This window comes from Symphalangus syndactylus, chromosome 20 (genome assembly GCF_028878055.3).
Source record: "Symphalangus syndactylus isolate Jambi chromosome 20, NHGRI_mSymSyn1-v2.1_pri, whole genome shotgun sequence".
NCBI lineage: Eukaryota > Metazoa > Chordata > Mammalia > Primates > Hylobatidae > Symphalangus > Symphalangus syndactylus.
In genome coordinates this window covers 65,753,416-65,776,786 of record NC_072442.2, presented here as the reverse complement: position 1 = coordinate 65,776,786, position 23,371 = coordinate 65,753,416, and the positions used below count along the sequence as shown (strand labels likewise).

Below are 23,371 nucleotides of genomic sequence, written 5' to 3'. Positions count from 1 at the left end.
GGCTCCAAAAGGCCCTGGAGAGGGGTGGGCAGAAGAGCAGATCCACCCTCCTCTTGAGGAAGCAGCCACCATCCCCAGGAAGAGCAGATGGGGGCACACAGGCAGAGTCCCCGCGTGCTGTAGAGCAGGGCCAGCAGATCTGTACTCAGCCTCAGCCCCGGGGGAGCTGCAAGATACACTGAGACCCTCACGGGTTTGGCTCTGTGTCCCCACCCAAATCTCATGTGGAATTGTAATCCTCCTGTGTCAAGGGAGGAACCTGGTGGGAGGGGATGGGATCTGGGGACAGTTTCCCCCCTGCTGCTCCCCGGATGGTGAGGGAGTTCTCAGGAGAGCTGATGGTTTGAAAGTGGGGCACTTCCTGGTTCTCCACTCACTCCCTCCTGCTGCCTTGTGGAGAAGGTGCCTGCTTCCCCTTCGCCTTCTGCCATGGTTGTAAGTTCCCTGAACTGGGAGTCAATTAAACCTCTTTCCTTTATCGATTACGTAGTCTCGAGTTATTTCTTTATAGCAGTGTGAAAACGAATGAATACCCCTTCCCCGAGACGCCTTCTCCTTAGGCAACCAGCTGCCCCCATGCTCCTCCTCTGCCCCCTGTTCTTTCTTTTCCCCCATGAGGCCCAAGTGATAAACAGGGCCAGCCCCAGCCCCAGCCCCAGCCTACCGCAGGCCTGTGTGGCTGCTGGAGAGGCCGTGCTCCTTTCCTCTCCCCGAGCCTGCCTGATATGCTTTCTGGATCCTGGAGAAAACTGACCCACTATTCTCATACTGGTGCAACATCTTCCAAGACCTCAAAAAGCTGTACCATTTGAGCCAGTCTTTTTTCTTGTCTCCACTTGCTAGGGCTGTCATTGGGACAGTCCTAGAGGGTGGTGCCAATGGATGAATGGATGGATGGACGGTAGTCCAGGGATGATGTCCCTGTCTGTCCTGAACCGGGCCCTTCCTCCAATGAGAAGCCTTCCTGAGTGAGTATATACAGTCATCCCTTGGTATCCATGTCGGATTAGTTCTAGGGTCCCCGGGAATGCCAAAATCCATGGGTGCTCAAGTCTCTGATATAACATGGAGTAGTACTTACGTATAAGCTATGCACATCCTCCCGTAGACATTAGACCATTACTAGATTATTTATGATATGTAATACAATGCAGATGCTACATAAATGGTTGTGATACCGTATTCTTTAGGGACTGATGACAAGAACAAAGTCTGCACATGTTCAATAGAAACATAACCATCCAATTTATTTTCTGAATATTTTCCATCTGCTGTTGCTGAATCTACAGATGCAGAGCTCCTGGATATGAGAGCCAAGTGTGCTTTGAGAGTCGGGTGGGTGAGGTTGCTAATGAGTACAGGGCAGCAGGTGTTGATCAGGAGGGCCCTGCACTGGGGCATCTGGACATCCTGCCTCAGGACTTGAGACTCCGTTTGGATGGCACAGGCAGACTCAGCCCAGGTCAAAGCCCTCCCCTTGAAGGTTCATTTTATCCCGAGCTCTTTCTGGCCCCTGGAATTTGGCATGTCCTAGGCCCTGGGTGGAAGGACAGATGAGCCAGGTTTTAGATAACGTGTCTAGAAGAGTGAGCCCCTACTGTGTGCCCGGCACTTTCCCCACAGGATCCTCTAGCTAGAATAGCCAAGGGTCATAGAGAGAAATACGCAGCTAAAATGTCAGAAATGAAAAAGCGATACCATTAGAGACGCTAAAAAGACCATTGGGTAATAGTATTAGCATTTGTATCCTGAGATCCAACAGCAGCAGTCACTTCCCTCCACCCCTATGTGTATCCCAGGACCACCCTCGGTGGGGAGGGCTGAGGTTAGGGAGCACCCATGGATGCTCTGATGCTGGCCCTGGGCCTCGGGGGTGACAGTGATGAGGAACTGGGTGCACACATGAGTGGGGCAGCCGGGCCTGGCCAGAGAAGCAACACACACGTGCACAGACGTGTTTACCCACGTACGCGTGTGCACACACGTGCACACATTGCAGGCAGGCATGTTGACGCCCCAGGCAGCGGAGGACCCTGACTCTGGGCCCTGCTGACCCGGGCAAGGCCCCATTGTGATGCGTGCCATGACCTCAGAATGCCACTGGTGCTTAGCATCTATCCGCTCTCCGGCCTGCCTTCTGTGTTCTGCGGCAGTTACACACAGGCAGTGGGGTTTGTGAGCACCAGTTTTCTGGTTTCTCCCTGAGGTTTTCTCCCTGAGAGGCATACGTAACCCAGGCCAGCTGATCAGAATCAGGTGAGTGTGACCTGCTCTCTTCCCTCCAGGCTGACTTGGGGACAGTGGCTATGGTATGGGCGGTGTTGGCCTCTGGGCAGCTGCTGAGGAGGAGGGTCATCCCTGAGCACTCACAGGGAGCCCGTTCTACACTGCCTGTGTAGATGATTTTCTCTTTTGTCCTCACGGTGGCTTCGTAGAGTGGGTGCTGTTCCTGAATGTACCCGTTCGACAGGTGAGACGTCTGGGGTCAGAGAGGCGGTAACCGGCCTGAAAATCCAGACATGACTCTGTGTTTTGCTCTCAGCCCTGCTGTGTGCCGTGCTAGACTTCAGGCCTCAACCCTGTGACCTCCCTGCTCGAGATCCCAAATCTGCCCAGATTTCCGATCCCGATGGGGCAGAGCCTGGCCCTGGCAGAGACACTGAGGTTAGGGAGCTCCCATGGATGCTCTGATGCTGGCCCTGGGCCTCGGGGGTGACAGTGATGAGGAACTGGGTGCACACATGAGTGGGGCAGCCGGGCCTGGCCAGAGAAGCAACACACACGTGCACAGACGTGTTTACCCACGTACGCGTGTGCACGCACGTGCACACATTGCAGGCAGGCATGTTGACGCCCCAGGCAGCGGAGGACCCTGACTCTGGGCCCTGCTGACCCGGGCAAGGCCCCGTTGTGATGCGTGCCATGACCTCAGAATGCCACGGTGGGTGGGGAGGAGGGAAGGGTCCTCAGAACACACCTGGGGCTTAAGCTGGGTCCTGATGGTCACTGTGGGACCCACTGGACACACACGGTCCCTTGTCTGGCAGTGGCATGGGGAGCCTTCTGCCCTTGGGCAGTTGTGGAAAGTGAAGGAGCCCTGGAGGGCTGGCTCTGGGGAGACTATCTTCCCTTGTGTTCGAAGGGGTCCAGGCACTGGGCTTCTCCCCAAGTATTTCTTATTCTGTCTGGCCTCGCTTTCCTTTTGCCCTGAGTATTCTCAGGAGGGACGGTCCATCTAGACGTTCTCCAGGAGCAAGGACCCACTGTTCTTCATCACTGACCCAGGAAAATGAAGCCCCCTCCTATAGGGACAGCTCAGAATGGTGGAGTCCACAGTCCCTCCCCGAGAGATGTGGTTTCCATGAGCGCAGTGGCTGCTTTGGAGACAGTAGATCATTTTCATCCCTCATCCCCAAAACCAAACACACTCCCGCTCAAATGGCGTTATTCCTAAAGCAGCTTCACTGGTTAGACCGAAGGGCCACGGTAGCCCAAGTGATGAGCGAGGTAGAACGGAGCAGTCAGGAGAGACCTTGTTCCCCATAGGAAACTGGGCATCTCTGTGGCCCTGAGTATCCCAGGAGGCTGATCGTACAGAGACCTCTGGTGCCTGACCCCAGTTCGCATCCACAACCCTGGAATAGCCCATCACAGGCCCTTCACCCTTGGCAGGTGGACACCGTTCAACCTGCTGGGGCAGGTATGTGCCCGTTTCATGGCATAAGGGGAAAACGGGATTCTCTGTCCAGGTCCCACTCTTCTCGAGTCCTTGGGAAGATGCTCACCCCTGCTTGCGGCTTCAGACTGCAGAGACCCATGGAGGTGTGGGCCATGGGGTTTGGCCCCTTTCTACCAGAGTGCAATGGTGGAATGAAGGTTACACAACCAACCAGCATCTGGGAGCCCGGTGGGAGCGGTTCAGGTGTTCTCCGAAGCTGTCGGGTACAGTGTAACCTTTAGCCAATTTTGTCTCACAGGATGAACGTGGTGGAGGATGTAGATAGTTGGCGGGCGCAGGAGCGAGAGGACGTCATCAGGAAATACGAACAGGTACAGTTCGGTCTGCTTCTTGGAGGGAGGCCTCTTCCAGTGCGCCCTGGTCAAAGGGTCCTGGGTTCCCTAGGAGCACAGGGCAGGGACGGGTGGCCAATACCCCCAGGCCCTTGCACCCTTTACCTTGGACCCCTCACCAAGGCTCCCTCTGGGTTACAGGGGCACCAAGCTGGGCTGCCAGAGGACAAGGGGCCTGTGCTTATCGGAATGTTCGAACACATGGATCCGTTTGGGATTGTGCAGTGAGTCCTCTGTGCTCCCCTCACCCCTAAAGCATCTGTCTCAGCTCAGGGATGGGTTTGCTTTTAGAAAGGCCTTTCTGACACAGGACATGTCTCGCCAGCTCGGGTCAACCTCTTTCCAGGGTCAGAACTCCCCCCTGGCTCCCCTGCAGGTCCAGCCCGAGGTTGTTGTTAGGCCAGAGGTGCAAGGCCCATCTAGGGAGCCGGTGGGAATGGAGACTGGGCTAGGTCAGGCCCCTGGGCTCTCAGCAGTTCTGTCGGCAAGTCAGCACAAGAGGAGCGGGGCAGCCTGAGGGTCTGGCCCTGTCTACCAGGAGACAACCCCAGTGAGATCCAAGGGTTGTGGCCACAGCCTCGGGGCTGTTGTCCAGCAGGTCTCTCAGAGCCCACCTGCCCCTGTCCTCCCCCATTTCCCTAGAGCTACAGCCCTCACTGTCCCCATGGGGAAGGGAGAAAGGTGTGGGGACAGTGGGGGCCTTGGCCCTAAGAGAATGGGGGAGAAGACGGGCAGGGCCCCGCTCTAGGCATCTCAGGGTGAGGCCGGGGAGGCAGCAGGGCTTGTGACTAAAGACCCTGGGTCTGGTGCTGGGAAGGGATCTGGGGCCAGGTAAGAGGAGCCCAGCCTGGAGCCCATCCCTCAGGGATCAGAGGATGGAGAGACAGCGGATCCCAGGGGAAGTAGGGTGGGAGGGAGCTGATGAGCCGTGCCACTTCTGAAATGCAGGGTGTGTGGCTCAGATGCAGGGAGAGGCAGGTGGATGCTGGGAGGTCAGAGCCTGCAAGAGCCTTGGGGCTGTCAAGTGGGATGGGCCCCTGGTGCACCCAGAGTACACCGGGCAGGTCTCAGGGCAGCCTCCCTTGACCCTGGCGGGGTGATGTGGCCAATCCCTGAGGGATTCCTGTCAGGGCCCGGTCGCCCACCTTGGGCGGCCCCCATCCCATCTCAAGGCTGACCTTTCTCAGCTCCAGCAGTAAGCACCACCTCGAGTCCAGGATGGGCAGCCCCATTGTGCAGCCTGACCAGCCCCCACGCCAGGGGCCCCGGTAACCCCGGCCAGGCAGTCCCCGCACTCCTTCTCCCAGGTCCTGCCCCTCCTGGGAGTCAGCCCCACAGGAAGGCCCTTGTCCTCCCTTCCCTGTGCCTTCTCCCGGGCTGAGCCCTGAGCTGGGTAGGGACAGAGCCAGTCCTTTCTGGGGGTCGGCTCCCAGGCTGGGGTGGCTCCAGGCCCTGTGCAGGTCCTCAGCGCTGCCTGGGTTGCCTTACAGTGAGATGGAGCTGCCTTCTCTGACTGCGCGGGAGGCAAAGGTAAGAGCCTGATGCATGGAGGGGCTGGTCCAGGGACGTAGGGACTGGGCGGGTGGTCAGTGAGGCAGAGGAAGCAGCCGGCCTGGGCGGTGGCGGGTGAGGGCAACACTCTGTCACTGGGAGGGGCAGCAGAGACCTGACCCCAGGTTGATTTAACTTTGGCAGTTTGATACAATTCCAAAGTGAGAACCACAGTCCTGGCTTGAGGGTGGCTGCCCGCTTGTGTCAGGACCCCACCGAGAGGCTGGGACCTAAGACTGGTGTGTCTGTGGCCCGAGGATGGCACATCCCGGGGTCCCAAAGCCAGCCCACTGGTGCTCATTTGCTCAAAGGCTCTCAGCCCTTAGGGTCTGCCCTTCCCTGGCTCCTTCCAGCTGGGTCCCACCAGGGCTCCAGAGCCCAAGACCCAGCATCCACGGGCAGCTCTGGGAAGCCCGGCAGCTCCACTAACTCCAACATTCCTCATTTGACAGCGAATTCGGCGGGAGACAAGGAGAAACAGCAAGTGGCTGGAGATGCTGGGCGAATGGGAGACGTACAAGAACAGTGAAAAGGTAATGTGTGGAGGGAGAGGCCCCCGGAAGCACTCTCTGCAGAGACAGGGGACAGGCACCCATGGCTGTGGCCTGGCACCGTCAGCCTCTCAGAGGGCGGGTGGCACACTGTCCTCGCCCGGAGGACTGCAGGCCTGGTCGCCAGATTGCCTGCCTATTCGTGCAAGCGTCACCTTGCTGGGAGGGAATCTGAATCTAGGGCTCGGACCACCTGGAGTTCAAGGCTAGGGATGTCCTGGTGACCCCAAGGAAGAAAAAGGTTCAGATCAGAGTTTCAACTCTGAGTGTCCATCCACTCTTTCAGTCCTGGGAAGGGAGACTGTGTCCCAGCTCGATCTCACCTCTACTGAGGAATCATGGGGCCAAAACCGACAATTCCCAGAATCCCCGGGCTCTGGTCCTCACTGGGGTCACCCCGTGGCCTGTGACACCAGACTGTTTTCTGCCCACAGCTTGTAGATCGCATATACGAGGGAATTCCCACGAACATCCGGGGCCCGGCGTGGTCAGTCCTCCTGAACATTCAGGAAATCAAGTTAAAAAACCCCAGCAAATACAAGGTACGCTCAGCCAGAGCACAACAAACAGGACAAGCCGTGTCAGGGGTCCAGGTCTCCAGCTGGAGGGAACGCCAAGCCCACCCTGGGGGGTGGGGTGAGGGGGAAGGTCAGATGAACACCCTGGGCACAGATGGTGATACAGTCACCACAGACAGAAAAACTCGGCTCTGGTGACCCTCCCTGGCTTCAGTAACAAGCCAAAAAGCAGCTTTCTGCAGAAGGAAGCCTTCTTTCCCAAAGTGCTGACTGTGGGCCGACTGCCATTTGGGGCAGGGAGTCTTCCATCTGTTCTGAGGCTGCTTCCTTCTCTTGGCCCTGCCCTACAGCTCGTGAAGCAGAAGGGCAAGAGGTCATCTGAACACATCCACCAGATCGACCGGGATGTTAGCAGGACTCTCCAGAACCATGTCTTCTTCAGGCATCGATATGGAGCCAGGTAAGCCTACGGGAGCCACAGGGTCCCAGTGGAGATGGGGTGAACGAGAGGGATGGGGACTTCCCCGGAGCAGAAGCCAGGGTCACCCAGGAGGGATGACAGAGCTGCCAAGAGCTCTCCTGGCCCAGGGAGCAGCCGGCACCATGAACCGAGCACCTCCCTGTTTCCAAGCCCTGGGCCAGGCTGGAACATGTGGGGCCGGAGCCCAGGAGGATCCTGAGGAGACAGAAGACAGCAAAGAAAATCATGCACAATGGTGAAAGGTGCTCTCCCTGACCCACGGGGACCCGTGGTAGGACCCACGGGAGGGTGGCAGGATGGAGGGCCCATGAGCCTACCCAGACAACACTGACAGCACCAAACGCTGGGAGAATTATGGGCCCTGGAAACTCTCATCCAGGTCTGCTGGGAACATGACACGGCACAGCCACGTTGGCAGCCAGTTGGGCAGTGGCTCACAAAGCTCAATGGACTTGAACCACGTGTCCCCAAGGTGTCACAGATATGGAACCCACTGATTTGGAAACTGACATCCACATGAAACCTGCATGCCAGGTTCACTGCTTGATTCACCGTCACTCACACAGCGAGCCTTCGGGGACGGCCTTCAACACGTCGTGGGGGGAGCAAGGCTGGTCCTCCCTTCAAACAGAAGACCCAGTGAGAAAAGGGAACGAGCCAGTGATGCCCACACGAACGTGGGTGGATCCTAGATGCATTTTGCTAAGGGAAAGAAGCCAGACCCAATAAGCTACCACAGTAGCATTCCCATTCCTAGGCCATTCTGGAAAAGGCCAAACCACAGGGACTGAAAAGCAGTCTGGGTGGCCAGGGGCTGACGAATCGGGGAGAGGCTGGGTGCATAGGGGCCACTCTGGAGACTTGGAGGATGAAGGAGTCACTCCAGGAGGGGCTGGAGCGGTGGCCAGGAGACTCCGCACGTTGGTTTGGAACCGTGGAGAAACTGTACACCCAGAGACTGAACTGGCATGTGCGCAAACTGAAAAAAAAAAAAAAAAAAAAAAAAAAATCATTCAGAGTGAAAAGGATCGGTCAACTCACTACAACTGGGCTATTTGCATGTCACGGATGTGGATTTTACTGAAACATTTCTTCAACAGTCTCAGGCCCTGAAGAGCTCACTGCTTATCTGGTGAATCATCTGAACCTGAAATGGGATTTGTCGTTAGGATTTGTAGACAAAGTGAAAGTAACAGCGTCTGCACAAAGCAAACCATAGCCCCCTTTCTCTGTTTCCTAGGCAGCGGGAACTCTTCTACATCCTCCTGGCATCTGCGGAGTATAACCCGGTGAGTATTCCCGGCAGTGAGGTTCCCGGGCCGTATTTCCACATTCACAGGAGTGGGTGTCTGGTGGGGGTGTCATTGCTTCTTTTAAAGTTAGTATTTGTGACCCACCAGGTTATAGGAGGTAGGATTCCAGCTCCCCGCTGGCATAAACCTCCAAGCAAGGGGGTGGTCTCAAGGGGTCAAGCTGAGACACAAAGGAGTTGGGGCCTGGACTCCTGGTGTCACCTGGGCCTGACCACCACTTCTCAGAACAAGAAATGACGCCCTCCTCCTGGGGCTGCCCCAAAGCCTGGGAGCTTGGCAGCGTCACACGCAGGATGGTGGTCTCAGGAGACATTTTGGACAAGGTGCTGAAGTGCCTGATGGACTTGGCTCTTGTCATGAAATGAATTTGCATCCTGAGGAAGCCTCTTCATCAGAGGAAGCCTGTCCAGTCACCTCTGCCCTCTCCAATGACATGAGTCCTCCCAGGTGACCTCAGCCCTCCCAGCTGATGTCCTTCCATGGTGACTCTGGCTCTTGCAGGAGGTGGGCTACCACAGGAACCTGAGCCACATCGCCCCCTTGTTCCTCCTGTATCTGCCTGAGGAGGACACATTCTGGGCACTGGTGCAGCTGCTGGCCAGTGAGAGGCACTCCCTGCAGGGTAGGTGAACAGCTGCCCCTGGGGCCTCACGCAGCCAGACCCGGGGACGGCCACCGTGGCCAGGTGATCTCGGCTTTCAGCCAAGGCACTCTCCTTGTGTCGCCGGCTCGTTGGGAGCCTTTAGGACGTCTCTGCTGAGGGTCCCACAGGAGTCCGCAGCCGACCCCCACAGCCCAAGTCAGACACCTTTCAACCCCATCAGCAGAGGGCATCTCATCCTCCCCGTGGCCACCCTCTGTGTCCCGGAGCCACGCCCTCCGGCTCTGATTCTGTGCAGCTGACTCTCCCCTCCCTGAGAGTCCTCCTGCCCTCCAACTGCCAGGGCTCCCGCTGCCCTTGGTGCACACGAATGGGCCGAGCAAGCCCAGGTGGCAGCATCTCCCCATCCCGTGTCCCCTGGCCCGATCCCACTTCCAGGAGATGACCAGGAAGCCCAGTACCCACGCTGTTCTGGCCACCCTATTGTGACCTCACAGTCAGCCTTGCCCTTTTTGCACCCTGGCCCAGGAGGCCTCCAGGGGAACCTCCAGCCAGGCTCCAGGGGATGTTCCCGCCCCACCTCCCCAGGGTAAAGGCCGCATGGTGGGGTCACCAGATGGGAGGGTGGGAGGTCTTCAGGTTTGGGAGCCTCTCAAGCTGTCCAGCTCTTGCAGCTGATGGCTCCACATGTTGGGAGAAGGCTCTGATTTCATGATGGGCTGGGGGCTTCTCAGGATTCCACAGCCCAAATGGCGGGACAGTCCAGGGGCTCCAAGACCATCAGGAGCGTGTGGTACCCACGTCACAACCCAAGACCATGTGGCATCTGGTGAGTTTATGGTCCCCTCGGCTCTTCCCCAGAGGCCCTGCATCCCGTGGGGCTGGAGGAGCAGGGGGGCTGGAGCCCCTCGTGGGGCTGGTGACTGGCTGAGTCCCAGCCACGGCCTGACCTGGGATGCCGGGTTCTGCATGGGCTGGGAGTTGGTTTCCTTTCCTGCCCTGGAGGAGACAGAGGCACAGGGATGGGGCCCCAGCTCCCGCAGAGCAGGGCAAAGGGCAGTGTGTCCACCGAGAGTGCGGGAAGGGGACGGTGTGGCGGGGAGCCCTGGACACTGCCCAGTGTTCTGCACTAGGCATAGGTTCTTCAGAGGCCCTGGAAGAGGGAGGTTTTTAGGGCAGCCCAGTGGCCTGAGCACCTCTGTTGCTCCCATCAGGACCAGGACATAGACGCTGGTCTATGCGGGCAGTGTTTCTCGTTAGGCTGGCTTCTCCGGATGTTAATGAAGGTAAGGTGGCATAGGGAGACCCTGGCTCAGGGACCCTCGTTGCCCTGCAGTGCCCTGCTTCCTCAGTCCGGCAGTCTGGTTCACCCCAGCCCACAGGAGGCTCAGGCGGGTCCCCGAAGGACACGCAAGCAAAACCCTCTGCCTAAGAGGGGTCATCCCAGGGCAATGGCTGGGGCTCAGGCCCAGCCTCATGGGCAGACTGCGCCAGGACCCGACTCGAGAGGGCTCAGGGAAGCCTCAAGCGCTGGGCAGGCCCCTCTCTCCAGGAGCCACATCTCCACTCATATGAGTGCCCCCCATGAGGAGCTGCAAGACCTTGCCTGACCCAGCGTCCTGGAGGGCCCAGGCGACGCTCATGGGGAAGGCCACTGACTCTGGGGACTGAAACCCCAATGGGCACAGCTCGAGCCACCAGTCCCAGCCTGGAAGGGCCAGGTTCTCCCACGCCTGCTGTCTCCACAGATCTCTCTCGGGCTGACCCTGCGCCTGTGGGACGTGTACCTGCTACAAGGAAAACAAGCACGGATGCCCATGACCACCATTGCGTTCGAGGTGCAGAAGAGTAAGTCTACGTGTGCCCAATGGGGCCTGGGGAGCCCCGGGGTCAGACCCCGACTGGCCCGAAGGCAGCTTCCTCACACTGTCCTCACGATCCCCTGTTCTGGCTCAGAGGGAGGTCTGGCCAGGTGGGCCGGGAAGGGCACTGTGACAGCGAGCCCATCCGCCACATGACCCAGATGAAAGTCAGGAGTGTGGCGGGCACTTCCCTGTCCAGATCGCCCCCCAGTCACAGCCTCCTGTGCACATCTGGACCCCGGGGGTGGCCACAAAAGGATCCAGCACCACCCAGTGAGAGGCTGAAGTGGCCACGGGGTATGGGCTGGCCCCCTCCCAGGGAACTCTTCTGGCCTGATGTCCACCCTGTCCCTAGAGCGCCTCAAGGAGACATCCAGTTCTGGCCTGTGGGCGTGCTTTCGGAGCCAGTTCTGCCGTCACTGGGCCAGGGATGATGACACGGTGCTCAAGCACGTCAGGGCCTCTGTGAACAAACGAGGGAGGAAGCAAGCGGACCTGCCACCCTCAGGTGGGCTCCAGTGCCGTGTCCCCTCCCATGTCACCCTCTGGGGCAGTCAACAGTGGGGGAGGGCCCGGGACCTGCAACCCTACTACCTGGGCCTTCCTCTTCACCTTTTCTTCCTCCTCTTCCTCCTGGACTCTAAGAAAGTACAGGAGGCCCACCGGTCCTCAGGGCAGGCACTCAGTGCCTGTGTACTGGACGTGTTGTGCACGCAGGAGGGGGATGTGGGCAAGACCCTCCCTCGAGCCCCCCCCACTTTCCACGGTGTCTGGCTCTCCCCCTCACAGGGCCCTCAAAGTTACTAGAGGAGCCAGACCCATTTGTGGGAGACCCCGCCTCTCCCTGCCAGCACCCACAGCCTCAGAGAGCAGCAGAGGCCCCTCACTCCTGCACGCTCCTCCAAGGTTGCCAGGACAACAAGCCTTGAGCCAGGGAGACAAGGGAATTGGGGGCCCCTGACCCCCAGAGCATTCAGGGAGAGGGCACAGGCGGGACTCCGGGCCCAGAGCCAGAGCCAAGAATTCAGCCCGATGTGGGAACAGTCAGTCCTGGCATGGACTGGGCAGCCCAGGAGGGCAGAGGGTGACCCACGTCCGGGCCCAAAAACCCACTGCAGAGACGGGTCCCCATGTGAGGTGGCAAGGGGCTGGGTGACATCCAAGGACCCTCCCACCTGAGTTCTGACTGGGGGCCGTATCCCAGGCCCAACAGCCCTGGGACGAATGTGTGTGGAAGGAAACCCACAGCCAGTCCCAACCCTGGGGGCAGTCCCAGGAGCCACCCGCCATGCCACGACAGCTTCCCCATGCCAGGGAGCGCATACCCCTCCCTCTGGGATCAGCAGACTACAGGCTTGTCCTCAGTGTCAGGCCACGGGGGCCACACGGAGACCCCGAGGACTACAGAGACGCAGGCAGGTGGGGCCCAGCCCGGAAAGGCCTGCATGGGCTCCCTGGAGACGCTGACCACATCTGCTTTCCTTTCAGCCAAAGCCGAGCAAGGGTCCTCGGCACCCGGGCCTGTGCTGGCTTCACGTGGCGGGAAGACCTTCTGCAAGGGGGACAGGCAGGCCCCTCCAGGCCCACCAGCCCGGTTCCAGCGGCCCATTTGGTCAGCTTTCCCGCCACGGGCACCTCATTCTTCCACACCCTGTCCTGGTGGGGCTGTCCGGGAAGACAGCTACCCTGTGGGCACTCAGGGTGTGCCCAGCCCGGCCCTGGCTCAGGGAGGACCTCAGGGTTCCTGGAGATTCCTGCAGTGGAACTCCATGCCCCGTCTCCCGATGGACCTGGATGTAGGGGGCCCTTGGTTCCCCCATTATGATTTCGAACAGAGCTGCTGGGTCCGTGCCATATCCCAGGAGGACCAGCTGGCCACCTGCTGGCAGGCTGAACACTCTGCCGAGGGAGTGAGATTGGCTCTCGCCGAACTGAACAATGTGGGCATGGACTTCCGGGCCCTGCAGTGCACCCAGCACTGATTCCGACCAGGACACCTCCTTCGCAGCTAGGGACGAGGAGCAGCGCACTCCCACCTCAGGGCCTTATTATTTAGTTAATAGGATTGTACTCATGTTACATCTCTCAATTTTTTTTTAAGAGATAAAGTCTCACTCTGTCACCCAGGCTGGAGTGCAGTGGTGCAATCATGGCTCACTGCTTCCTGGAACTCATGGGCTCCAGCAATCCTCCTGCCTCAGCCTCCTGACTAGGTGGGACTATAGGCACAAGCCACCGTGCCTGGCTAATTTCTTGGACTTTTCTCTAGAGACAGGGTCCACCCGTGTTTCCCAGGCTGGTCTCAGACTTCTAGACTCAAGTGAACCTGAACCTCCCGCCTCGACCTCTCAAATTGCTGGGATTACAGGTGTGAGCCACCACACCCGGCCTGAATTTCTTATGTGCCATGCTACTACAAAACGTCATTAGGGCTTCCTTCCCCTCCCTCCTTCCCTCCTTTCCTTCCTCCCTCCCTTCCGTCCTTCCTTCCCTCCCTCCCTCCCTCCCTCCCTCTGTGGCCCCGGCTGGAGTAAACTGGGCTCGCTGCAGACTCCCTGCGTCCGGCTCCCGTGATTCTCCTGCCCTGGCCTGCGCGCTGCCTGGGATTGCCGCCGCGCGCCACCACCCCTCCCTGGTTTTTCTCCTTTGGCTGGAGGCGCCATTTCGCCATGTCGGCCAGGCTGGTCTCCAGCTCCTGACCTCCACTGCTCTGCCCGCCTCGGCCTCCCGAGGTGCTGGGACTGCAGAAGGAGGCTCGGTGTGGCCCGGGCTGGAGTGCGGTGACGTGGTCTTGGCTCGCTGCAGCCTCCGCCTCCCAGCCGCCTGCCTTGGCCTCCCAGGGTGCTGGGATTGCAGCATCTGCCCGGCCGCCACCCCGTCTGGTAAGTGAGGAGCCCCTCTGCCCGGCCGCCCCCCCGTCTAGGAAGTGAGGAGCACCTCTGCCCGGCCGCCCCATCTGGGAAGTGAGGAGCACCTCTGTCCGGCCGCCCCCCCGTCTAGGAAGTGAGGTGCACCTCTGCCCGGCCGCCCTATCTGGGAAGTGAGGAGCACCTCTGCCCGGCCGCCCCGTCTGGGAAGTGAAGAGCCCCTCTGCTGGGCCGCCACCCCATCTAGGAAGTGAGGAGCGTCTATGCCCGGCCGCCCCGTCTGTGAAGAAGTGAGGAGCGCCTCTGCCGGGCCGCCACCCCGTCTAGGAAGTGAGGAGCGTCTCTGCCGGGCCACCACCCCGTCTAGGAAGTGAGGAGCCCCTCTGCCGGGCCGCCACCCCGTCTAGGAAGTGAGGAGCGTCTCTGCCCGGCCGCCCCGTCTGGGAAGTGAGGAGCCCCTCTGCCCGGCCGCCACCCCATCTAGGAAGTGAGGAGTGTCTATGCCCGGCCGCCCCGTCTGTGAAGAAGTGAGGAGCACCTCTGCCCGGCCGCCCCGTCTGGGAAGTGAGGAGCGCCTCTGCGCAGCCGCCCCATCTGGGAAGTGAGGAGCGCCTCTGCCCGGCCGCCCCGTCTGGGAAGTGAGGAACACCTCTGCCTGGCCGCCCCGTCTGGGATGTGGGGAGCGCCTCTGCCCAGCCTCCCCGTCTGGGAGGTCTACCACAGAGGCCAGAAGCAATGTGGGGGCTGGATGTGGTGGCTCACGCCTGTAGTCCCAGTACTCTGGGAGGCTGAGGCGGGTTGATCACTTGAGGCTAGGAGCTCGAGACCAGCCTGGCCAACATGGCGAAACATATGAAAAACACAACTGTCAAACCAACCAACGAACCAAGCGACAACAAAACAGGTCTACCCTGGAGTCATACTCTAATTTTTTCTATTTTCCTCCCTTTCTAATCCTTTATCCCACTTTCTTTTTCTTCCTCTTCCTTCTCCTTCTTCTTTGTCAAATAGAGGATTGAGTTATTATCATTGATCCATACAAAGTCCCTCTCTCATTTATTTTCTTTAATTCCCACCCCCCATTTCTATTCCCCGTCTTTCCATGTGCAACCTTCCTAATATGTTTGATATGCATCTTTTTGTTAGTATGTAGTTTTAGAAAATGTTTATTGTTTTGTGTGCAAAAATAATAAATAAATAAAATAAAAATAAAATTTAAAAAAGTCATTATGAGGGGAAGTTGGGTGGAAGGTGCAGGACGACGCTGTAGTGCCTTTACAATATTTCTGTATATCTAAAATCATTTCAACAGGAAACATTTATTTCAAAACGTGAAGGTTTTGATGACACCATGAGCCTGCCTTTGTACTTTAAACTCATGGAAGGAGAACCACCTTCACGTCTGGAAATCAATGTTTCCTGTTGAAATGATTTTAGATATACAGAAATATTGTAAAGGCAGGCCGGGCGTGGTGGCTCATGCTTGTAATCCCAGCACTTTGGGAGGCCGAGGCGGGTGGATCACGAGGTCAGGAGATCGAGACCTCAGTGAAACCCCGTCTCTACTAAAAATACAAAAAATTAGCTGGGTGTGCCGGGCGCGGTGGCTCACGCTTGTAATCCCAGCACTTTGGGAGGCTGAGGCGGGCGGATCACGAGGTCAGGAGATCGAGGCCACGGTGAAACCCCGTCTCTACTAAAAATACAAAAAATTAGCCGGGTGTGCCGGGCGCGGTGGCTCACGCTTGTAATCCCAGCACTTTGGGAGGCTGAGGCGGGCGGATCACGAGGTCAGGAGATCGAGGCCACGGTGAAACCCCGTCTCTACTAAAAATACAAAAAATTAGCCGGGTGTGCCGGGCGCGGTGGCTCACGCTTGTAATCCCAGCACTTTGGGAGGCTGAGGCGGGCGGATCACGAGGTCAAGAGATCAAGACCACGGTGAAACCCCGTCTCTACTAAAAATACAAAAAAATTAGCCGGGCGTGGTGGCGGGCGCCTGTAGTCCCAGCTACTCAGAGAGGCTGAGGCAGGAGAATGGCGTGAACCCGGGAGGCGGAGCTTGCAGTGAGACGAGATTGCGCCACTGCACTCCAGCCTGGGCGACAGAGCGAGACTCTGTCTCAAAAAAAAAAAAAAAAAGAAATATTGTAAAGGCACTACAGCGTCCTCCTGCACCTTCCATCCTGCTGCCCCTAATAATGATGTTTTGTAGTAGCATGGCACATAAGAAATTAAGGCTGGGTGTGGTGGCTCACACCTGTAATCCCAGCAATTTGAGAGGTCGAGGCGGGAGGTTCAGGTTCACTTGAGTCTAGAAGTCAGACCAGCCTGGGAAACATGGGTGGACCCTGTCTCTAGAGAAAAGTCAAAGAAATTAGCCAGGCACGGTGGAGTGTGCCTATAGTCCCACCTAGTCAGGAGGCTGAGGCAGGAGGATTGCTGGAGCCCATGAGTTCCAGGAAGCAGTGAGCCATGATTGCACCACTGCACTCCAGCCTGGGTGACAGAGTGAGACTTTATCTCTTAAAAAAAAATTAAGAAGGCCGGGCGTGGTGGCTCACGCTTGTAATCCCAGCACTTTGGGAGGCCGAGGCGGGTGGATCACGAGGTCAGGAGATCGAGACCACGGTGAAACCCCGTCTCTACTAAAAATACAAAAAAAAATTAGCCGGGCGTGGTGGCGGGCGCCTGTAGTCCCAGCTGCTCGGAGAGGCTGAGGCAGGAGAATGGCGTTGAACCCGGGAGGCGGAGCTTGCAGTGAGCCGAGATCGCGCCACTGCACTCCAGTCTGGGCGACAGAGCGAGACTCCGTCTCAAAAAAAAAAAAAAAAAGATCTTATTTATTTATCAAAAGACTGCTGTGAGGTATGAATTCTTAACCCCAATTTGCAGAAACTGAGACTTTGCCTGACACCACAGAGCTAGGAAAAAGTGGGCATAAGATCCTCACCAAGTCTGACTTCCAAAGGAAAGTTTGAAAAGAAACCTCCTTGCTACCTGCCAAATCTCTGTAGAGCCAGCAGCCATGTTCACACATCAAACAGGACAATGACAATAGCACCAGGAATAGCTACTCCTGGTCAGATGCCCTCATGAGCTCAACTCCTCAGGATGGGGACACCGGGCCCTGCCTAGGGGAAAGGAAGGGGGTTTGTAGGGGAAGCCCAGCCAGCCAAGCAACCAGAGATGGGAAAAACCCATTGGGAAGAACTTGCTTGCTCTAGCTGGGCTTTGCAAAACACAGGAAAAGATGAGTCTGCACAGACGGAAATGGTCTGGAATGGCTAAATGTTTCATGTAGAAATTTTATTTTATGATGAATACACTTGTGCCATTTCTTAGAATCATTTGCTTGTTTAATTCTAGTCTATTAAGTGATAATTTTGTTGATATTTAGAGGCTCCTCCTCTTGTTAATTTCTGTGGGATTTTTGGTTACATTTAATAAGGAAAATAATATTAAATGCCTAAGAAAAAAAAGAAACAAAGCCAATTATTCCTGAGAATGTTTAAATGTATTGAAGTACACTTGTTAATTGTTAGTATAGAACCTACATTTCATAATAGAAAACCTTGGACTTGCCAGTGGTAGCTGCTGGAATGAGGTGTTTGTCCAGTACATCCAGAACGTCGCCACAGATTAACTTTAGCTCAGTCTCAACCTGAAAAAATAAAAGTAAATTTAAAAAAATCAGATCCTTGAGGTCTAGAAATTCTGTAAATTATTACACATTCTGTACCTCTGTTTTTGTGGAAGAGAGCTTAGTGTTACAGAGAATTCCTTTCCCTCTCCAAACTCCCTTCTTCCCTTTTGACACGAAAGCAGAGAAAAGCTGCCTGTCAGTTATCAAAAGTATCTTTTCCTTTCTCCACGCAATGAAGTGCTACACACACACACCACCCCCCACCCCAACACCCCCTCACAGTCCAACTGCAGAATCACCAATGACTGAAACTGAACACTGATGCTACTTGGTAAATGCTGGTCAATTACATGACACTTTCACAAGGTAGCAACTATTGTGTCCATTTACTTGGGAAAACAGAAGCTAAGACATTTGCTCAAAGATCATCCCCTTAAAAGAACTGAATAAGCAGAGCTAGGATTTGAAGCCAGGCAGGGTGCAAGGGACAGAACAAAATTCAAACCCAGGCAGTTTCCCTTCAGTACTTAGATTCCTAACAACATTCAACAGGCAACCCTGGAGGGAAGGAGGAAGGGAGGGGAGGGAGGGAGGGAGGGAGGGAGGGGAGGGAGGGAGGGAGGGAGGGGAGGGAGGGAGGGACGGAGGGAGGGAGGGAGGAAGGGGAAGGCAACCAAACTTAGGAATGTGGGTGCAAATAAATTCACTGGTTTGGTGGTCAGAAGTTGAAGGTGTTTCCAACCTACGGCTTCCATTTTCACTGTAAAATGGGATAAAACCAACAACAGCTATTGATACGGAAGCGGTGGGGTCACAGGTTTAAGAAGTATGATGGTTTTGAAATAACAAAATATGATGGTTTTAAAAAATAAAACAAAACCAATGAAAGAGAACAGCTGGACAGTAACAAGGGTTGCTATAAACATTAAATCAGACATGTATGTAAAGTGCACGGAACTTTATAAATATTCACGTCCCTCTCCCCTCCTACCACCATCTTAAGTGGAAGAAATTCTTATATTTGTATCATCTGTCATTGCCCGTACTTCATGTTCAATTGTCGTTGAATTGGTTCTAAATCTTCACACATAGCAGGTGAGATACATTTTTTGAGTTGGACTGAATCCTTTCTGCAGAACTTTGCTGTTACTGTCAGAGGGGGTGCTGGTGCAGTGAGAAAAATGGTCGTTCTTGATACTAGACTAACTAAGCTTCAGAGAACCTGGATCCTCCGGCCAGGAAAAAGGATTGTGAACTTCACATGTCATTCCGTCTGTCTCCAAGTCTCGATCTCCCTACCTGTTAAACTGGGGTACGACACTCACCAAACCTACAAAACAATAACCAACATGACCGAAAGAGCTCTGTAAACGGTGTAGCATACAATCTCAAAGGCTGAACACATTGATGGAATCCTTTGGGGAGGTAATTTTTCACAGTATCAAGAACCATAAAAATGTTGAAACCTATTGACCTAGGCATCTCCTTACCAGAAATATATCCTATGACAAGGGTTTCCACCCTTTTTCTACCCATCCACCCAAAACATCCCCACGGATGGCACATTCCTGGGTTTTGGACTAACGCCTATTAAGCTAGGATGGGAATCACGTACAATCCCTGTTTTGTTGCCACTCAACAAGATACATCCCAGTGAAGGAAGTTATTCTGGGAATCATCTGAATTAAGTAAATAATTCACCAAATGCAGTATTTCACTTATTAACAAATCGGTTGCAAGTTCCACAACCCATCAAGACAAGCATTCAAGACTTGGCGTTCAAGTTGAGAACAGCCATCCTTATGAAATAACTCAAAGGAATGAAGAACTGCATATACCTATGAGTTAGGCTGATCGGTAATAATGATAGTAACAACGTCAGCTCTTTCCTATCCATTCTGTCAGTGCCTCCTCCTGAAAATCCTGTGTGGTGGACAGGAGGGATTTATACCCTCTGTTCTCCAGGTGGAACCATGGGTTTCTATTCACTCAAAATAATTTGACAGCCAACAGCCATGATGGATAGAGCCCTCTTATTTTTTTATTTCTTCCAAGAAAAGGGGGGGGATACGGGTACAGAACATGCAGGTTTGTTACATAGGTATACGTGTGCCATGGTGTTTTGCTGCACCTATTGATCCATCCTCTAAGTTCCCTCCCCTCACCCCCTACCCCCCAACAGGCCCTGGTGTTTGTTGTTCCCCTCTCTGTGTCCATATGTTCTCAATGTTCAACTCCACTTATGAGTGAGAACATGTGGTGTTTGGTTTTCTGTTCCTGTGTTAGTTTGCTGAGGATGATGGCTTCCAGCTTCATCCATGTTCCTGCAAAGGGCATGATCTCTTTCCTTTTTATAGCTATGTAGTAGTCCATGGTGTAGATATACCATATTTTCTTTATCCAGTCTTTCATTGATGGGCATTTGGGTTGGTTCCATGTCTTTGCTATTGTAAACAGTGCTGCAATAAACATGTGTGCATGTGTCTTTATAGTAGAATGATTTACATTCCTTTGGGTGTATACTCAGTAATGGGATTGCTGGGTCAAATGGTATTTCTGCTTCTGGATCTTTGAGGAATCGCCATACTGTCTTCCGCAATGGTTGAACTAGTTTGCATTCCCACCAACAGTGTAAAAGTGTTCCTATTTCTCCACAGCCTCGCCAGCATCTGTTGTTTCCTGACTTTTTAATAATCACCATTCTGACTGGCGTGAGATGGTATCTCACTGTGGTTTTGATTTGCATTTCTCTAATGACCAGTGATGATGAGCTTTTTTTCACGTTTGTTGGCCACATAAATGTCTTCTTTTGAGAAGTGTCTGTTCATATCCTTTGCCTGCTTTTTGATGGGGTTGTCTGTTTTTTTCTTTTTTTTCTTTTTTTTTTGAGACAGAGTCTCGCTCTGTCGCCCAGGCTGGAGTGCAGTAGCGCAATCTCGGCTCACTGCAAGCTCCGCCTCCCAGGTTCACGCCATTCCCCTGCCTCAGCCTCTCCGAGTAGCTGGGACTACAGGCGCCCGCCACCACGCCCGGCTAATTTTTTTGTATTTTTTTTTTTTTAGTAGAGACAGGGTTTCACCGTGGTCTCGATCTCCTGACCTCGTGATCTGCCTGCCTCGGCCTCCCAAAGTGCTGGGATTACAAGCGTGAGCCACCGCGCCCGGCCAATCACGGAGTTTTAAGATGTCCTGATAGACCCATGGGTTTAATGGGGTGTGGGTATGTGTGTGGGGGTGTGGGTGTGGGTGTGGTTTTGTGCACCCCTATGGGCACACTTGAATTTTCAGCTAGTCATAGGGAACATAGGGGACAATGCTGACTGCCAAATGAGACACCTGAGAAAACAGTCCTGCCCCCCAATGTAAGCCAACTACAAAGAAAGACTCAAAATGATGGAATAACTGTGCTTTTCAAAAATAAATAAATAATGGCTCAGGGAGACATCTGTGGTCCAAGAATCAGGACACTCCAGCCTGCACAGCTCTGATATGACCTTCCTGTATGACCTTGCCCAAGTACACATTCCTCTCGGAGCATTAGCCCCTGCGGGTAAAATAAAGGAAGTGATCCTTTTCACTCTGATGCTTCTTGACTCATGGCTTCCCTTGGTAAACCTACCTAGGCTCAGACCTTTCGGCTGAAAGCCTTTTGGGGTGGACACTGTTGGGAAGAATATCCAATACAGAAAACGGTCTTGCCAACAAATTCCATCGAGACCCACAGACAGCAGATCACCAAAACGTGGGAGACGACAAACATCCGTGTGGCTCTCCATTCGCCGCTGGGACAAAAGCTGGCAGGTTAGGCAAATAGAAATCAATAATTGGCTTTATCCATTAACATCTGAGTCAAAGCAGTTCTGGATATGGCTTTATCCATAACAGATATGGCTTTATCCACTAAAGGATATAACTTTCTCCATTAATATCTGAGTCAAAGCAATTCTGGAATTCCCAGCTCCATAGTGTAGAGCGTGGCGTCATGAATCCAAACCACTTCCTTTCAGACCAAGATGTCTGTTCAGGCTTAATGCGGGTCACTAACTCCAGATGTGGAATGCTGATTTGTACAATCTCCAGGCTAAAAGGGACCTGAAACTTCTTCCAATGACCATTTTCAACAACATTCCTCATTAAGTGCTCGACCAGCTTCTGCTTACACATCTCCAACATGTGGAGCAGTTGCTGGATTCTATTGAGCCAAAATCTTTCTCAGTTTCCTAGTTCTGCCCATTCTGGAACACATCCGCTCCTCCTGCCTCTAGGACAGTCCCCCTCAAATCTTCTCTTCTCCAGCGGTCCACGCCCAGCCCCGACCACTGTGGCTTAGAGCGTGCGGTTACTCCCTGGGTCAGCTGGGAGGGCAGGGGCTGCTGTGGATGGTGAAGCCTCACACACCCCAGCCCACCTCTCCCCAGCCAGCCCCATCAGGGGCACAGAGTCTCTATCTGTCCAGCTAGTCTGGCACACAGAGTGGCCCAGGGCAGAGAAACCGGCCCAGAGGGCACTGCTAGGCCCGGACTCCTCAGTTTGCCTCAAGCCAGATGAACTAATCAATCGCCATGTTATCTGAAGGCCAAGTTTCTATTTCTGCTATTTAAGATTAACACTTATGGTTACTATTTTTATAATTCCACCTCGAACATTTTTACATGAATCCTTTCACCAGACAGTGGCGGCAGAGTGGATGTTCTGGTGGTTTTGGCCCCGGTCACCTGGAAAATCCTTCCGTCTCCACTTCACCTCTGCCCCCCAGACTGACTCCGTGTCATTTCAGAAGGAGAACATCAGAGGATGAGGACCTAAAAATAAGCTCGAAGTCTTGGCAGATGCTTCTCTCTCACAAGCTTCCCCTTCAGCTTCAAAATTCACAGTTAAAAGAAAAAAAAAAACTTCGTACCAAAGCAGTTGAGGCATTTTGTTAAATTCCCCCACCAAGACATACTGAGGTATGCAACTAACTGCTGAGTGCTAAGATGGTATCGATCGAGCACCTGCTATTTCTGCTTAAGCTGAAGCCACGATCCCAGCACAGAGGCTACCGCGAGGCCAAGACAAACAAAAGAGCCAGGCCCTTTCACCCAGATCGCAGCGGCCCAGCAGGACTTGCTGTCTCATGCAGACTTTTGTGTGTGTGAAGAAAAGCTTTTTGTCTTGCTCTGGGCACCCTGAGGCCAAATATATAATACTTACATCCAGCCCCAAAGCCCCCAGTCTGTCTCCACTTTTAAAATCACATACTTCATTGTAGTAATTTTCATTCTCAACTGAAATGTCTTTTCCATATTGAAAATTAAAACCCTGTGTTAATTATGCTACCAAAAACATCTCTCAGCTTGAGAAAGTTTGAACCTTGGGGTGTCAGGAAACGTTCACTCCAAGGATGGTCTCCTTTTCCCTGAAGGGTTCCAGAAGGGCATTTCCAGAGCGCATTCCCCTCCTCCCCCAGGATATCCGCCTTACCTCCGTCCCCCGCACACTCTGGGATGGAATCAAGGGTCTCCCACAAATTCAGGCAACCCAGTCACAGCAGGAGAGATGGTACAATGTGTGGGCTGGGGCTGGGGCTGACAGGGGGAAGCTGGAGGAGGAAAGACTCCTCTCCCTCCTCCTCAAGGCTCCTGCCCCTTCCCCGCCACCCATCTCTCCCAGCCAAGCTGACCTGCAATTGGTAAAACCAGAGGCTTCACCCAGGACTTCAGGAGGCTCCCAGGCTCCAGACTGCTGCTGGCTGTAGGTTTACACCAACTCTTTGCCAAGTAACAAAATCCAGGATGTTTCCCACTCAGACAAACTGACAACTGCCCCTCAGTTCAGACACCCACTGAGCACTGAGCATGAGGGTGCACTCTGCTTCTAGGCCAGCACAGCGGGACTCCATCATCCCTGGAATCCTCTCTGCACAGAGTCG

General features: G+C 54.6%; 1 protein-coding gene and 1 long non-coding RNA gene across 8 annotated transcripts; one reads left to right on the top strand and one right to left on the bottom strand.

The window, feature by feature from the left end:
* The first annotated feature begins 477 nt into the window (after positions 1–477).
* On the top strand, positions 478–17,511 carry LOC129470485 (TBC1 domain family member 3G-like). 2 transcript variants are annotated; one of them, XM_063629678.1, is made up of 14 exons: positions 478–968; positions 3,978–4,050; positions 4,213–4,295; positions 5,562–5,601; positions 6,075–6,155; positions 6,608–6,715; positions 7,042–7,151; positions 8,413–8,461; positions 8,987–9,107; positions 9,821–9,915; positions 10,835–10,934; positions 11,304–11,456; positions 12,437–12,875; positions 12,916–17,511. In XM_063629678.1, exons 1-14 carry the CDS (start codon positions 883–885, stop codon positions 13,046–13,048), a joined length of 1,671 nt encoding a protein of 556 aa, XP_063485748.1. In that variant the 5' UTR covers positions 478–882; the 3' UTR covers positions 13,049–17,511. The 2 variants fall into 2 exon arrangements, with proteins under 2 accessions (XP_063485748.1, XP_063485747.1); XM_063629677.1 differs by lacking the exon at positions 6,608–6,715 and adding an exon at positions 10,301–10,372 and having other exon boundaries at positions 482–968; positions 3,978–4,295; positions 12,437–13,017.
* LOC134735302 (uncharacterized) lies at positions 17,090–23,366 on the bottom strand. 6 transcript variants are annotated; one of them, XR_010118375.1, is made up of 3 exons: positions 23,123–23,366; positions 18,669–18,791; positions 17,090–17,479 (listed from the first exon to the last, which is right to left on the bottom strand). It is a non-coding gene; the product is annotated as an uncharacterized lncRNA (long non-coding RNA). The 6 variants fall into 6 exon arrangements; XR_010118374.1 differs by lacking the exon at positions 23,123–23,366 and adding an exon at positions 22,924–23,116; XR_010118372.1 differs by lacking the exon at positions 18,669–18,791.
* Positions 23,367–23,371: the final 5 nt, after the last annotated feature.

Bases quoted from the DNA above. Each gene is read 5' to 3' on its own strand.
- LOC129470485 (XM_063629677.1), top strand. From the start codon at position 883: ATGAATGGATGGATGGACGGTAGTCCAGGGATGATGTCCCTGTCTGTC. The intron at 6,156-7,041 runs GTAATGTGTGGA...CCTGCCCTACAG, and splicing joins CGTACAAGAACAGTGAAAAG to CTCGTGAAGCAGAAGGGCAA. The intron at 9,108-9,820 runs GTAGGTGAACAG...GGGGCTTCTCAG, and splicing joins TGAGAGGCACTCCCTGCAGG to GATTCCACAGCCCAAATGGC.